This window comes from Triplophysa rosa, unplaced genomic scaffold, assembly GCF_024868665.1.
Source record: "Triplophysa rosa unplaced genomic scaffold, Trosa_1v2 scaffold446, whole genome shotgun sequence".
In the NCBI taxonomy this organism is placed as follows: Eukaryota; Metazoa; Chordata; class Actinopteri; order Cypriniformes; family Nemacheilidae; genus Triplophysa; species Triplophysa rosa.
In genome coordinates, this window is record NW_026634449.1 from 11,118 (window position 1) to 26,417 (window position 15,300).

The window sequence follows — 15,300 nt, forward strand, 5'->3', positions numbered from 1 at the left end:
GTGTTTTCACAATTTTCTTGTTTTTGCAGGTACAACTTTAATTGTTTTGCTTATAGTCAATATGTCTCATGTACAGCTGCTTTGTAACAATGAAAATGGTAAAAAGCGCTATATAAATAAAGTTGAGTTGAGAGTTGAGTTTACTGGAGTTTTTTTGCGACCTTTTAAAACTGCTTTAAAGCCACACGTGCAAGTCCTCTATGGGGAGAATGTCCATTTTCCTTAAATAATTTAAGTGAATACTATTTATTCATTTAATATTGTTCATAGAAAGAAGTCATTATAATCATCACATAAACCCTCTGCATTTTTAATGTAGGCAAAAACAGGCAAAAGTTAAATGAAAAGATTTCCCCATTTTGCTGATCATAAGAATGATTTGAACTCCTAATCCTGACAATGCAACTTCGAAAATGAGGATTTATATGTTAAGGTATTTCCATCCCTCATTGCGCTCGTCCCCCTTAAAATCCTGGACACGCCCCTGCATCCCGCTGCAGAGCACATCACATCACTGCGGTACTCTGCATAGGACGCATGTGACGCACAGGCATTCAGTTAACGTCTTTTTCCCCTTTAACCGCATCGGTGATGTAATAAGTGAATGACGCTCTTTCATCTTTAAATAGAAAAAGATACAGGAACGTGTTTCGCTTCAGCGGAGAAGAGGTAAGCGGCATCACATGTGTTTGCATGAATCTCTGTTTGGGACAAGACATGCACGTGCGGGCCCCACCTATAACACAGCTCATGGTTACGTTAACTTAGAATTTGGAAACCCGTTTCATAATACACCATTAGGGTGACAATAGAATGTATTTGGACGACCATTCTATTTATTAACGTTATATCGCCGTTATGAAACAAAATTGCATGGTGTAATCCACTGCGGATGTGAGAGTGCATAATGCTGCACATTTTTCTATTTTCTGTATCTTTACCTCAAGGTCCATGTCTATTTTAGGCCAAGGTCACTGCAATAATTGATCATCTTAAATTGTAAATGCTCTAGCCTATATATTAGCCTATAAGACTTTACATGTGATGTGGACCTTAGACATGCACAAATCAAATTGTTTTAAAAAATGCACATGCCTGGCAACCCAGCATATACAGATATAAAAAGCCACAGGGCGTTGTGGCTATAATGATAGTCATTATAACTCTATAAAGTGCATGCCATTTAATAATGATGCAGTAGAAATTAGTGACCGTTTTAGTATTGTTGTGTGAAACTCTGTAAAAGGAAAGTGATCTATACAGTCTGCTCCCATCACATTCTGTTAAGTGTTCTGTTTTTTTTTTTCATGTATTGTAAGTTTGTGTAACCTACTGGCATTGTCATTTTTCAAGTGAGAATTTAAAATCGTCCTGTTGTACATTTAGTTATATCCTGTTTTTTCTAGGAACTAATTTGCAGAATATGATTGGTATAAGCCGTCCAATTAAGAAAGTGATTCTTACTCAAGTGACTTACATTGTACATGTGTAACGGAGGCCAGCTAGTGAAGAGCTGTGCAGTGTGTAAACTAGGGCTGTGCGATTTCGGGAAAATATCTAATTGCGATTTTTTTTGACAGACATTGCGATTGCGATTTGATTTGCGGTTTAATGTTTCTAAATCAAGCTTCAACTCTATATTGTCAATAGTGTGCCGCACAGTATGGGTTGCCCTGCTGAAAAAAACAAACAAAACCATTAGAGAAATTCTAAATTTGTTTCCATTAAAACCATTACAAAATTCAGTTTGCAGTTTGGGGTATTATTGATATAGGAATTACTGTTGTTCTATAGGTTGCCAACTGCCAGATTACACCACACCAATAGAATCCAAATACCAGTGTACACTATTAGAGTTTTCATTAAAACAAATACAACGCCTATTATCCCCCTTAAATCCATAAAATGTTCTATTGTATCAGTGAATTATTAAAATGGGTTACACAGTTTGATTTATTAATTTTTATGTAGGCCTGGGCCTGTTTGGGATTTTTAAAATAAGTTGAAAATTTGCTGAAATCCAAGTGAAATTAGTAAAGCAGTTAGATAGAATTTACATTTGTTTGAAATGCAGAGCCAGGCATGAGTTGACACAGGGTGCGCCCGTGCGTCAAGCCTCATCCATATTGCCAGATGCGCTTGTGGAGACATTGTGGAGCCGGACTCAAGTATAACGTAGACGCGCGAGTATAACAGGCTGTATGTGCGTCAAATTTAAACGGCGAGACACGGATGACACGCCGCACGGGGCAGAGACGCGCGAGTATGACAGCCTGTGTGTCCGCGCGTCAAGTTTAAACAGTTCCTCCGCGAGACGTGGGAAACGTGCAACGCAGGGCAGAGACGCGCGAGTAATCCCTCTCTCTCTCTCTCTCTCTCTCTCTCTCTCTCTGTTTTTATGACTACCGTTTACGCAGTTCGCAAGGGCAGTGCTATTTGGGCATAATGGAGGTGCGCTCACTCAGTTGGTTAGCAAGAATGCCACTCAAAGCGGGCTTGGAACAGACGCGTTTCATTTTTTTACATAGCGTCCACATCGCAGCTTCTTGCGATTAGCAAATCGCAATGTCTCACATCGCGATTGCGATTCAATTTTGATTAATCGCACAGCCCTAGTGTAAACCTCACTCCCCGACCAACAGAGAAGCTCTAGCGACAAACGCTAGAGACTGCGGTCTTTAGCCTCCTCGTTAGAGCGCCCGTCTCCCATCCGCAGCAACGCCGGTTCGAGGCCCGTGCAGAGCGGGGCGAGTAGGACCGGTTACATTGGTGCCGTGACCCGGATGGGAGTGAGGTTTAGGAGGGTGGGTGAGTGTAACGGAGGCCAGCTAGTGAAGAGCTGTGCAGTGTGTAAACCTCACTCCCCGACCAACAGAGAAGCTCTAGCGACAGACGCTAGAGACTGCGGTCTTTAGCCTCCTTGTTAGAGCGCCCGTCTCCCATCCGGACCGACGCCGGTTCGAGGACCGCGCAGAGCGGGGCGAGTAGGACCGGTTACACATGGCTATCTGGCTGTGTCCACCGAGGCGCATTTACGCGGCTGAAAGTTCTGCCCAAAGTTGAGCATTTTTCAACTCAGGGCGCTCGGTCGAACACCGGCGCTGAACGTGAAAAAAACGCATAGCACCAGCGCAGAGTGCGAAAAAAAACGTCAGCTGATGGCTTTTTTTAAAAGCGCGGCGTTTCCATAGGAAACAATTGAAAAAACACGCCGGCCGCAGGCGTAAACGCCTCGGTGGACACAGCCTCTAATACTGGTATAGCCAATAGGGTTTATGGCACTGTCATGTTTTCCCCTTTAGCTCATTGTTCTTTCATCGGTTGTTTCCCCATTGAGTTTCATCTATTTTCTTCCATTTTCAGTCTAGTTTAGTGCCATTCCACACAGTCAGCAATTCTGACAGCATATCTGAAACCATATCTCTGAATTCTGATATTAGCATATAGCTTCCTCAAACTGACTGACATCAGCATGGGCATAGAGAGTCAGGGCCCTGCGCGGCCAGTTGGAAACCTGACACCAAAGCAGGTGAAAACATTTCAGAATGTGGAACCAAAAGCGCTGGGGGTAAGTGTCTGTTTTATCACTACAACAAATCCAAACAAGTAAGATATGAAAAAATTACCTTTTATATGTAGGCCCACATATGAAAGGCTGAAAATCAATCACAAACTAAAATCAAAAAGTATGGCTTTGAAATAAGTTGACAGTATGACAAACTTCAATATCCATTGAAAAGTTGGACATGACACAAAAACTGAAATTTCTACCCTTCTTTAACATCAGATAAAAGTATTTTGTTTACAAAATCTCTGTAATGGCCCTTTTGACAGCACATCAATTAAAGAAACAATTTAGAACTTTTGCTCATGCCCCCCCATGTGGTTGACAAGGGCGATTGTCTGTTACCTGTGTAGTAAATAATGTCGCTTTATAAACTTCCCCGTGGGCAGCGTAATACACTTACTTAGCTGATGAATCCGGCAAATGCAGATACATCATTTGGAAGCCATGTGGCACTCTTCCGCAGGCAGGGTATGGGCGTGAGTGTGTGTGCCGATCTGAACACAGAACTTATGCTGCATACACGTGCTCTCGGAATTATCGAAAATTTGAGTTTCTAATGTAAAAATTGCACATGAACGGTGCCTGATGTCGCCTCTGGGAAGTTTTCCCTCTGGGAAGTTGGGAAATAATTTTGATTCCCGATATGGGCGGGCCTTACACAATCAACATGGCGGATGGGAGAAGGATTTCTGCTGTGACAGATTTGATTTAATAGTTTTTCCGCAACAGCTTAATTTCGTTGTCTCGTCGTTAAATTAGTACATAATATTCACATATATGAATAACCATTTGAAGCATACTGTATGTTTTATACACTGCGAAAATAGCATGTAAGCAAAACTATACATTAGGATGTACGGTTGAAAACGTCTCGGTTACGGTTGTAACCTCGGTTCCCTGATGGAGGGAACGAGACGTTGTGTCGAACCTACAGATGGGGTTCGTCCCTGAGAACCAATCGCTTCCGACTTCTTAGAAAAGGCCAATGAAAATTGGCGAATGAAATTTGCATGCCGGACTCTGCCCCCGGATATCCGGATATAAAAGGGAGACGGCGTGCCTCATTCATTCACCTTACTTCTGAGGAGCCTGAGACCTCTCACGACTGCTGCAGTGGACAGCACGTGTTGTGGCAAGGAGGACACAACGTCTCGTTCCCTCCATCAGGGAACCGAGGTTACAACCGTAACCGAGACGTTCCCTTTCTGTCGGTCTCTCGACGTTGTGTCGAACCGACAGATGGGGTTCCTATGGAAAACGCCATAACACTGTGCCCTGTCACAATCTCTAGCGAAGCGACGGTGACTGGCCTGGGCGTGTCAGCCGTGAGCGCTACCGCGAAATTGTAACCTACCAGTGGGTAGGTAGGGGGTCCCAGAGCTTTCTTGAAAGGTGGGAAGGCCCCTACCTTCGGCCTCACAGGCGGCGGCCTTGTTTCTCTAACAGCGAGAAGCCGCCCGGAACCGTAAGGCCACTGGGTAAGCGCTACTTCCTCAAGTGGGGGATGCGCTACAGAGACCACTTCCTACCGCAGGGAGGAGTCTAGTGGAGATACCAACATGGTCTCACCGATGGGGGAGAACTCATGGGAAGAATGTGCGGACTGAAGGAGTTAACCGCGAGGTGGAGGTCCACCTAGGGAAGGTCATGGGTTACCAAGGTGGGAACCAATCATGAGGATACATCAGACGGAACCGCCCTGCTGGGGGGTTACAACGTCCGGTAGCACTAGGTCCGGTTAGAGCTATGTTGTGGATAACTCAGTTGGTACCCGGCCTAAGGGGCAGGGCTGCTCTGCCCAGCCCGCCCGCAGGAGGTGCTTGCTTAGTGATGGATGGAGTGCCTGTTCTTCACCCAGTGGGGGAAGAAGGGAGGCTAGTAGTACGCTGACCCCCTTAGGAGAAAGGGGGGGTACTGTCATAGGCGTACACCCTACCGGCCGCCGGTCTTGCCTGATGCCTGCAAGACTCGAGCCGATACCGGTTTTACGCGGAGGCTGTAGGACCTCGCGAAGGTGATGGGTGTAGCCCAACCCGCAGCTCTGCAGATGTCTGCCAGAGAGGTGCCTCGAGCCAGTGCCCACGAGGAGGCTGTACTCCGTGTGGAGAGAGCTCTCACCCAGTGGGCGTAGGCGATCTTAGGACAGGTACGCCATAGTGACGGCGTCCATGATCCAGTGCGCCAATCTCTGTTTGAGACAGCCCTCCCTGCTGATCTCCAAAACAGACAAAGAGCTGCTCAGAGCTACTGCGGCTCTGCGTGCGGTCCAAGCAGAGGCGCAATGCGCGTACTGGACACAACACGGATGGGGTTGGGTCTTCCTCCCCGGTGGGGAGCGCCTGTAAGTTCACCACCTGGTGTCTCGGGGGAGTGGTGGGAACTTTGGGCACGTAGCCGGGCCGGGGTCTCAGGATAGCGTGAGAATAACCGGGCCCGAGTTCTAGGCAATCTGTGGACACGGAGAATGCTTGTAGGTCCGCTACCCTCTTGAGCGTCCTCCCGAGAGCCGTCTTCATCGTGAAGTGAGAAAGAGCGGCATCTCCGAGGGGCTCCAGGACCGCATCAAGGTCGTAAGAGGGTACGGAGCGTGGGTGAGGTGGTAGCCTTCCCGCGCCCCTTAGGAACCAAATGATCAGGTTGTGCTGTCCTAGAGACTACCAGCAACTGGGTCGTGATTAGCGGCAACAGCGGCTACATACACGTTCAGTGTGGAAGGGGAGAGATTATTCTCGAGTCTCTGGGAGGACCGCACCCACTTGATCAAGCAACTCCGCGGGTCTTCTCTTCGAGAAGAGCACCAGGATGAGAAGAGGCACCACTATAGGTGTATAGTCGCCTAGTGGACAGGGCCCTAGCCTGAGTAGTGGTCTTAACCGCCGCAGGGGTTAGGCCACTCAGGATCTCCTCGTTCCGTCCAGGGGCCAGACATGGAGGTTCAAGAGGTCTAGCCCGTGATGCCATAACGTGCCCTTCCCCTGGGAAAGCAGGTCCTTCGTCAGGGAAATCGGCCAGGGGGGAGCTGCTGTCAAGAGCATTAGCTCCGAGAACCAAGTCCGGTTGGGCCAGTATGGCGCAACTAGTACACTTGATGCTCCTCTTCCCTGACCTTGCACAGGGTCTGTGCAATGAGGGTCACTGGGGGAAAGACGTACTTACGCTTGTCCCACGGCCAGCTGTGCGCTAGAACATCCGTGCCGAGGCAGGGAGTACCTTAGCGGGCAATGGGTGGTGTCCAGGGAGGCGAAGGGGTCTACCTGAGCCCGCCCGGACTGTACCCAATGAGCTGGCTACACGGGGGTGGAGTCGACACTCTCAGAGAGGCATCAACTGACGAGAGAGCACATCGGCTGTCTGGTTCAGGTCACCTGGGATATGTGTGGCTCGCAGGGATCTGCTCACCTGCGGACTCCACAGGAGGAGGTGTCGGGCGAGTCGTGTTAGCTGCCATAAGTGAACGCCACCCTGGCGGTTAAAAACGCTACGGCAGTTGTACTGTCCGACCGGACCAGCACATGCTTGTTCTGCACGAGAGGTTGTAACCCCTTCAGTGCGGGTAGCACATCCAACAACTCTAGGCAATTTGATATGCCTGCGCAGGCGGGGGCCCGTCCATCGCCCCGACACTGCGTGCCCGTTGCACATGGCACCCCAACCCTGCAGGGAGGCGTCTGTCGACCCTGACGCGTCTCGCCTGCCCGAGAGAGACCCCCGTCCGTAGAAAGGTCATTGAAGACCAAGGGGTTAGGGTGCGTCGGCAGAAAAGCGTAATCACCATCCGCCTGCTGCCGGTGTGCCACGCTCTCCAGGGAACTCGACTCTGTAGCCAGTGTTGGAGTGGTCTCATGTGCATCAACCTGAGGGGTATCACCACCATCGATGATGCCATGTGCCCAGGAGCCTCCTCCCGCTGACTGCTTGAAATATTCCAGGCAGTTCAACACTGACTGAGCGCAGTCACGCTGTAATGGAGACAGAGTTGAGTTCCATACCAAAAAAGAGGATGCTCTGCACAGAGGAGAGCTTGCTCTTTTTCGGTTGACCTGTGGTCCCAATCGATCTAGGTGCCGAAGCACTAGGTCCCTGTGTGTACATAACAGATCTCACGAGTGTGTCAAATGAGCCAGTCATCAAGATAGTTTAGTGACCCTCGAAAGCGAACCGTAGGAACGGACGATGACGAGGGAGAATGAGACATGAGAGTAAGCGTCCTTCAAGTCGATTGCCATGAATCCATCTTAACATCTGATAGATGCCAGGATGCGCTTCTTCGTCCTGAACGGCAGCTTGAGTAGGTGCCTGTTCAGGATACGCAGATCTAGCGACCCCCATTCTTTTGGGGATGATGAAGTACGGGCTGTAAAACCCGTTGAACATCTCGGCTAGAGGGACGAGCACGATCGCTTCCTCACCAGAGGGATGGCGACCTCGGCCCGTAGCACAGAGCATCCTTGCCTCTGCTGAGGTTAAGAGGATGCCCCGAAACTTGGGCGGGCGTCCGGGGAGTTGGATCGCATAGCCGAGACGGACCGTATCCCGTAGTCACCGTGACGTTTGGGAAGCTCTTGTCAGGTTCCCAGGGACCGACAGGGAGGCTAGGGGTACGTTCTGCTTCATCGACCTCCTGGGGGTGGTTCGATGACTGGCAGTACGGATCCCTCGCCATGAGGGGGACCCCTGGGGAGGAGATCGGCTCTGCAGTTTTACCTGTCTGGCGATGATGTAGCACAACGCACCATCGAATGAGAGTGCTTAGGCTGATGATTATCCTCGACATTGGTTTTGCCGCAACGTCGAGTTGCCGAACACCGTCGTGTAGAGGGTGAGAGCGGCTGTGATAATACCCAGACGATGATGTGGCACAAAGCACCGTCGATTGAGAGTGCTTAGGCTGCTGATTATCCTCGACATTGGGTCTCGCCGTGACGCAACGTCGAGTTGCCGAACACCGTCGTGTAGAGGGTGAGAGCGGCTGTGATAAACGCCCAGAGAGGGAGAAAACTTTTAGAAAGGTATTCTCGAACTCCCTGGGGTCTTCCCATGAGGGCCGCATTGGCTTTCGCCGCGGCTGCTGACGGGGTGGTGGTCTCCTCTTCGATGTCTCGAAGAGGACCAGGGCTGCTGGGAAGCAGATGGTGCACGGGATCTCGGCGGCCAGAGGGCGGTCGAGTCGCGGCTGGGGAGGACATACGTGATATCCTCTGTCTGCTCCCTAACTGTCGAACTCGACAGTATCACCAAACAGCCCCCCCTTGCGAGATGGGTGCATCGAGAAAGCGGACTTTCTCAGAGTTACTCACCTGTGCAAGGTTCAGCCAGAGGTGTCTCTCCTGGACCACAAGTGTGGACATCGCCCGACCCAGGGCCCGCGCGATCACCTTGTTCGCCCGAGAGCGAGGTCGGTGACGGCGCGGAGTTCCTGCATAAGCGCTGGGTCGGTCTTACCCTCGTGGAGCTCTCTCCGCGCATTGGCCTGCAGGAAGGCCATAGCGTGGAGAGAGGGGACAGCTTGGCCCGCAGCAGAGTAAGCTCTCGACACCTCAGATGCCGAAAAGCCTACGTGCTTTGGACGGGAGTCTAGGTCGAGCCCCTGGGGGACATCGACGTATCCTCTAGCTGCCCCACCATCGAGGGAAGAAAGGGTGATGGAACTAGTTGACGTGTACGCGCCGAAGGGGGCGTTCCAGGTCGTACTAGGTTCCTCATGCACTTCCGGGGGAACACGGCACTGGGGGCGAGTGCGGCTTGGAGCCGCTCTCAAGCCCGATGTACCGTGTATCCAGCCGCGAGCGTTGGGAGAGGCAGTGCGGTGCACCGCAACCCAATGCCGGCGGCCCGGGAAAGCATGGCTGACATTTCGACATCCGCTTCTTCCTGATCTCGACCCCCCGAGGGAGGGAGCTTCAAGGAATCGTCGGAGTCTGATGCCAGTAAGTCACCCTCCGATGCTGCAACAGACATCTCATCATCACGTACCGTGTCCGATACGTGATTGAGGAATAAGACGGCGGACCGTCTTATGGGGAACGGTCAGACGAGCAAGGCGAGGTGCGAACGGTCCGCGAGCCAGTGGCTGACGGATTAGCGCTCACAGTAATCCTCATATCACCCTCGCTGCTCGCCGTAGCGGGCGGCAGGGCCGTAGTCCTGCCGTCACGGAACGGGAAGCAGACAAGGTGGTGGCTGAGTCCCGTGGGAACACAGCCACCCGTGACGCAACGTCTGAATCGTCAACCGCCCGCAGTGCGGGCAGGACGTATCCACAACATCTGCCCCAGCGTACTGGAAGCAGACATCGTGTCCGTCCCCCTCCTCGATGAGTGTGTTGCACCCACGAGAACAGCGGGACATGCCACGCTGGAGAAATTTGCTCTTTTAGAGAAAAAACTCGAACACTTCTGGAACCGCCGAGACGCCCAGGGGAAGTCGCTGCAGGAAGGGACAGTCCGCTGCACCACGTCGTAGAGCCGGCAGTCTTGTAGTGAAGTCTGTTGATCACGAGCGAAGGCTCCGAAGAACAAAAGGTGAATGAATGAGGCACGCCGTCTCCCTTTTATACCCGGATATCCGGGGGCGGAGTCCGGCATGCAAATTTCATTCGCCAATTTTCATTGACCTTTTCTAAGAAGTCGGAAGCGATTGGTTCTCAGGGACGAACCCCATCTGTCGGTTCGACACAACGTCGAGAGACCGACAGAAAGGGAACTATTACCATATAACATTTTCCCAAGACACACGCAAGCATGAATCTGGTGTCCTCCATTCTTTCCATCAACAAAGCACCTGAACACAACCACCTCGGAATCATGACATCAGAAGTGGTAATTATCACATTTCCGAGAGCACATGAAGGCAGCATTAGGATTCGCAATAGAATTCGTCCGTTTTAGAGTTGTTCCACCACTGAAGTAATTTTAGAGAGATTATTTGAAGGTCGAAAAACTACAAAGTGTTGCTTTAACTGACTTCCACTTTTTTTTTAATTTAGTCCATTCAGATTATCATTGCTGTATTGTGCCTGTGTTTGAGCATTACCATTCTTCAGCTCTATGAAGAGGTTCACTTCTCTCCTGATGTTATTGTTGTGGTAGTAATTGTTGTTCAGGTAAGATGAATGTGATTTCTGTCATTATCTCTTTAAAAGTGTTTTAATGTATTAATGATTTGAAAAATGTTTCCTACTGAAGGTGTTGTTTGTTTATTACCAGTTGCTAGTGTCTGGTTCGATTTTAATCCACGCTGGGAGATTCCCATCTCTGTTTTGGGTGAGTATAAAAATTACCTGCTTACCTGCTTGGCCATATTAAACCTGTGACCTATACTTACCAAATGTGTCAAATGTTTGAGACTTCAAACACACTCGATTAAATTTATGTTTATGAACATAACATAAAAGACTCTTAAAAAGCTTTTAATCTGCTTGAAATGCTTAAAACTGATAGAAAAGCGTGCCTGTGGTATACTGTAGTCTTGAAATGGATAAATTGGACTACTAGGGTCTCAACAGTTGCTATTTTAAAGAATCTAAAGAATGACACTTCTGGAAACGATACTTCCAAAACGCTGTCATGAGAATGTCAAACCAACGGGTGCCGCTATAACTGTAAAGCCATGTTGGCCAATCAGAATCCTGAAAAAAGGTTAGTACTGGTTCTGGTTGGCTAAAACATTATTTTTTTAATATCTTAATCCTGGCAGGTGTTTTCAAAAATGTTTGGTGTAATACAGTTCAAATTAAGGAAGAAAGGAGGCGGGAACCGGCCAACGTTAAACAAAATTTCAATAAAATAAACAAACAAAAAATGAAAGTAAAGGACCGGCTGCCGGCCCCACAAACATAAATAAAACTTAACACAATGTCCAGGCCTGGTCCTCTCTCCTCCTACACTCCTGTCGCTCTTCCTTTTATGCTTCCGTAGCTCCTCCATCCTCGCACCGTTCCCCTCACGGCTCTCGTCCCGACTTCCTCATTACGTTCGGTTTCAGTGACCTAAAACTGCGTCTGTGTGGATGATTGGCCAAACCGCATAGAAAAAGCTGCGGTTTTGAAAATTAGTGTGTTAGTGTGGACAGGGCCTAAAAGAGGGACATTTTATATCAAGTTTTATATCGTATTACTTTGACACAGTCTATTTACAGAAGATGGTTATATTGTTGTAAACCCTTAATTTTAAAAGTTAACATTTACATATTATTTGACAGTTTATTGTAATAAATATAAAAAAATATAAAAGGTGTGCATTATAGTCATTCCCTTTAAATGCTATTGAAGTTAGAAACGTGTATATTAATGTGTAGCCTATGTAACTTTGGAGACGGCAGACCTGCCAACCTGTACTCATTTTGCGTAGCCGGTACGCATTTTGACCTCAAAGTACGCTGGTACGATTTGTCACTTCAAACTACGCAAAAACCTGATGACGACTCTGCTGCGTGCAGAACTCAAAACAAGCAACAGAAAAAAGAAGAATATGTCCAATCATAGCACTGAGTTCTTCCCCCAAATGGAAAGCGGCGATGATTGACACGTCCTATGGCCTATCAATCAATAACAAGAGTCAGCAAATCAGCAGAACCACAAAATCCCGCGTGATCCCCTTCCACACACACGTTCTGACGCATTGTTTTAAACGAAGAGTCAAGACGTCCTCTGAGCTGTAAGGTAAACGGATCGGGTGGATGTGGAAAGTTGAAATATTGAATTAGCTTAATCCTATGCAGTCGATGATCTCGCGGGCTCATTTGATAACGTGCACTTGCCCGCAAGATGCGCTAACATTATTTCTGATTTATAAATGAGCGCTCACGAAAAGTTACCGTGATTTTACCAAGTACCATAGGCGCCGATTGCGCTGGTGGATTCTCACACTCAATAACGTGCACTTATATCTGCGAGAGAGCATCAAGTTTTGGTCACATAAAAACGGCGTGCCGGCGCCGTTCTCTTTCAGTAAAGCGAATCCGCGTGACAGCGGAGCGGATTGAATGCGCTCTGCAAAATCGAGCTCTCGATAATTGTCAATAAAATAAAACGTCATATGCAAACTTTTGAGATTAATAATTATAAACGTGAATAAATAAGTAAAGTAGATTATGGCAGGCTGGCAAAAAAATGTAAGTGCATGTGTGCAGCATAGAAAGTTACCAAGAGGTGTTTGTTTGTGCGTGCGCGTGGCTGGAATGGGGACTAACTGCCACATGGAAAACTTTGCTGATGCTCTGCTCAGAAAGGCCAAATCAGCGACCTATGAAACAAAGCAGTCAAGAGCAAGTGCCACTGCAAGTAAATGTGATTGATATACATCAAGGGTATCTCACTGAAGATTATTTACACACACAATATACACAAATGTTTCCTAAATTTAAATACATGTGTTCAATAAGAAAAGTTATTTTCAAAAATGTGACTGATGCTTTTTTCACAACCAATATGTTATATGTTAAAAACCTGTGTTCTGTCTCTTCGGCTGATGGTACTCAAAAAAATATTCCAAGGTTGGCAGGTCTGAGACGGTCCCTAAATTCAGACTGTCGAACGTCTAATGTCAAACCAACTTTATGCCATTGGATAAATACTGAATTTGTAAATCTGTACTTGCATAATTTGGCAAAACTAAATAAGACTTTGAAAATAGAACAAAAACACATGCCTTCTTGTTCTTTTGCTTCGGGCTGTGCTACAGACGGGTAACTCTGTATTAAATCCATGGCCATATGTAAAGAAGCATCATCACATCACACGCATGTGATCACCTGCCACGCACTCAGTAGCGTATCGTCTGGGTATGTATGTGCATATGGGCCTGGTGGACTGGGGGCCTGCATCCAAGTTTCATTCTTGGCCATCTAATACTGTAGAAAATTACTAGATGACTGATCTCAGATCTGATCTACCCATGGGCAGATGTGAGTGGGTCCTCGCCCAGAATAAACAAGATAAAGAAGCGTAACAAGTAGTTCTGACGCATACATTTGAATGAAGATCGAATCCGCCTCTTGCCGAACTACATTTTCACATCACACAGGCATTTATTTTCAACAAAATGAAGAAAATACTAAGGTAAAGACTAACGTGTTTAATAATAAAGTACATTTAAGGTTAGGAGTGAGAGGTCTTTATTGTCTCAATTAGTTGGCATCCATTTAATACATTTAATCATTTACACTGTAAATGTGTAAATGATTATACAATATTGTATATTGTATAATGTTCAACATTACTTTGTTTATCCTTGCTGTGTCGAAACGAAATTAAGTTTAATTTATATAGACTCTGAATGAGCTGATCAATGTCAATCTGAGTGAGGTGGCCAAACATATGAAAGAAGGCGATGATTACTGTCCAATCAAATGTAAGAAGGCGGGATTTGCTGTATTCACAGAAGCCGAGGTTGGAAGAGTGAAAGAGCCAGATGTAAGTAGCTATATTTTTAATGTTTGACAACTGTATTATCATATAAATATTAGGGCCATTCACATGTCGTGTGTAAAAACACGTGCTAAACGCTGGCTGCGTTGCTTTTTCCCTCTTACTGGTGCTTGGGAGTTTGTGCTCCCTTCGGGTCTGTCGTTACTATTTGAGCGTGATTTACGCCTGTCAACATTCAAAAAACAAACCTGAGAGAAAGACCGCCACTACGTGCACAGGCTACATGATGTCCGTGACCAAGTAAAGAAATTAAATACATTTTAAAAAGGAAAATTTCCAAATGATTCCTGTAAAGTTGAATTCGCAATTTATAAAAATAGCGTCTTGTTTACATTATAGTGTTTTTGATTCGGTACTCAAGGCGGCCCCCTGGTGGTGCAGAGGCATTACGCAACCTGCGTAGTATGCGTATAGTAAGGATCGGATCGGCTCTGAATGATCTATCCAAAAGCTCCACAAAATAAATTGTGCAGTGTCTTTTTAGAGCCTCATAAAACCATTTTATTTTATATTTCCAAAATTCCATTTCATTTTTTCCCCAAATTCCTTTTTTTCTTTGTTAACGGCTTGAATGGTACGATCCCATATGTGGAATTCATATTTCCGTGCCCCAGAGAGTACGATCCTATATGTGGGATTTCAGAATATACAGTGACATAACATGCCGCCACAGGGCTCTAAACTCATTTTTCTCACTGGCCACACTGGTGCGACCCACTTTCTCAGTTGGTCGCACCAACTTACGATTTGGTCGCTTCCTTTTTTATAGTAATCATAATGACCTTTCATAATGACATCAGTTGATGATTTGTTGTGTTTATTTGTCACTCAGTCTTTTAAAATAGTCAGCTATAGACTAACAGTATATTTGCGCTTTAACACTTGCGAGCCCAATAAATCCAAAATAAATGCAAATAAACTTTGTATTTGTTATTTTATACAGTTGTTATTATTTAGTTTTACACTGAACAAAATTATAAAGCAACACTTTTGTTTTTGCCCCCATTTTTCATGAGCTGAACTCAAATATCTAAGACTTTTTCTATGTGCACAAAAGGCCTATTTCTCAACTCAACTCTCAACTCAACTTTATTTATATAGCGCTTTTACAATTTTCATTGTTACAAAGCAGCTGTACATGAGACATATTGACTATAAGCAAAACAATTAAAGTTGTACCTGCAAAGACAAGAAAAGGTTGAAAACACAGAAGACAGACATACCCACATACAAAACACTCCACACACAAAATATGCACACGTACTAACACACATAGACATAGAGACACACACACACACACACACAC

General features: G+C 46.8%; 1 protein-coding gene across 1 annotated transcript in view; it reads left to right on the forward strand.

The window, feature by feature from the left end:
• Positions 1–485: 485 nt before the first annotated feature.
• The window catches only part of si:dkey-81h8.1 (uncharacterized protein LOC100034657 homolog), a 50,284-nt gene continuing 35,469 nt past the window's right edge, over positions 486–15,300 (forward strand). The window contains exons 1-4 of the mRNA XM_057328354.1: positions 486–669; positions 3,441–3,568; positions 10,554–10,670; positions 10,774–10,830. Coding sequence (XP_057184337.1) covers positions 3,473–3,568; positions 10,554–10,670; positions 10,774–10,830 — 270 coding nt within the window. The 5' untranslated portion in view covers positions 486–669; positions 3,441–3,472. The remainder of the gene's footprint in view (positions 670–3,440; positions 3,569–10,553; positions 10,671–10,773; positions 10,831–15,300) is intronic.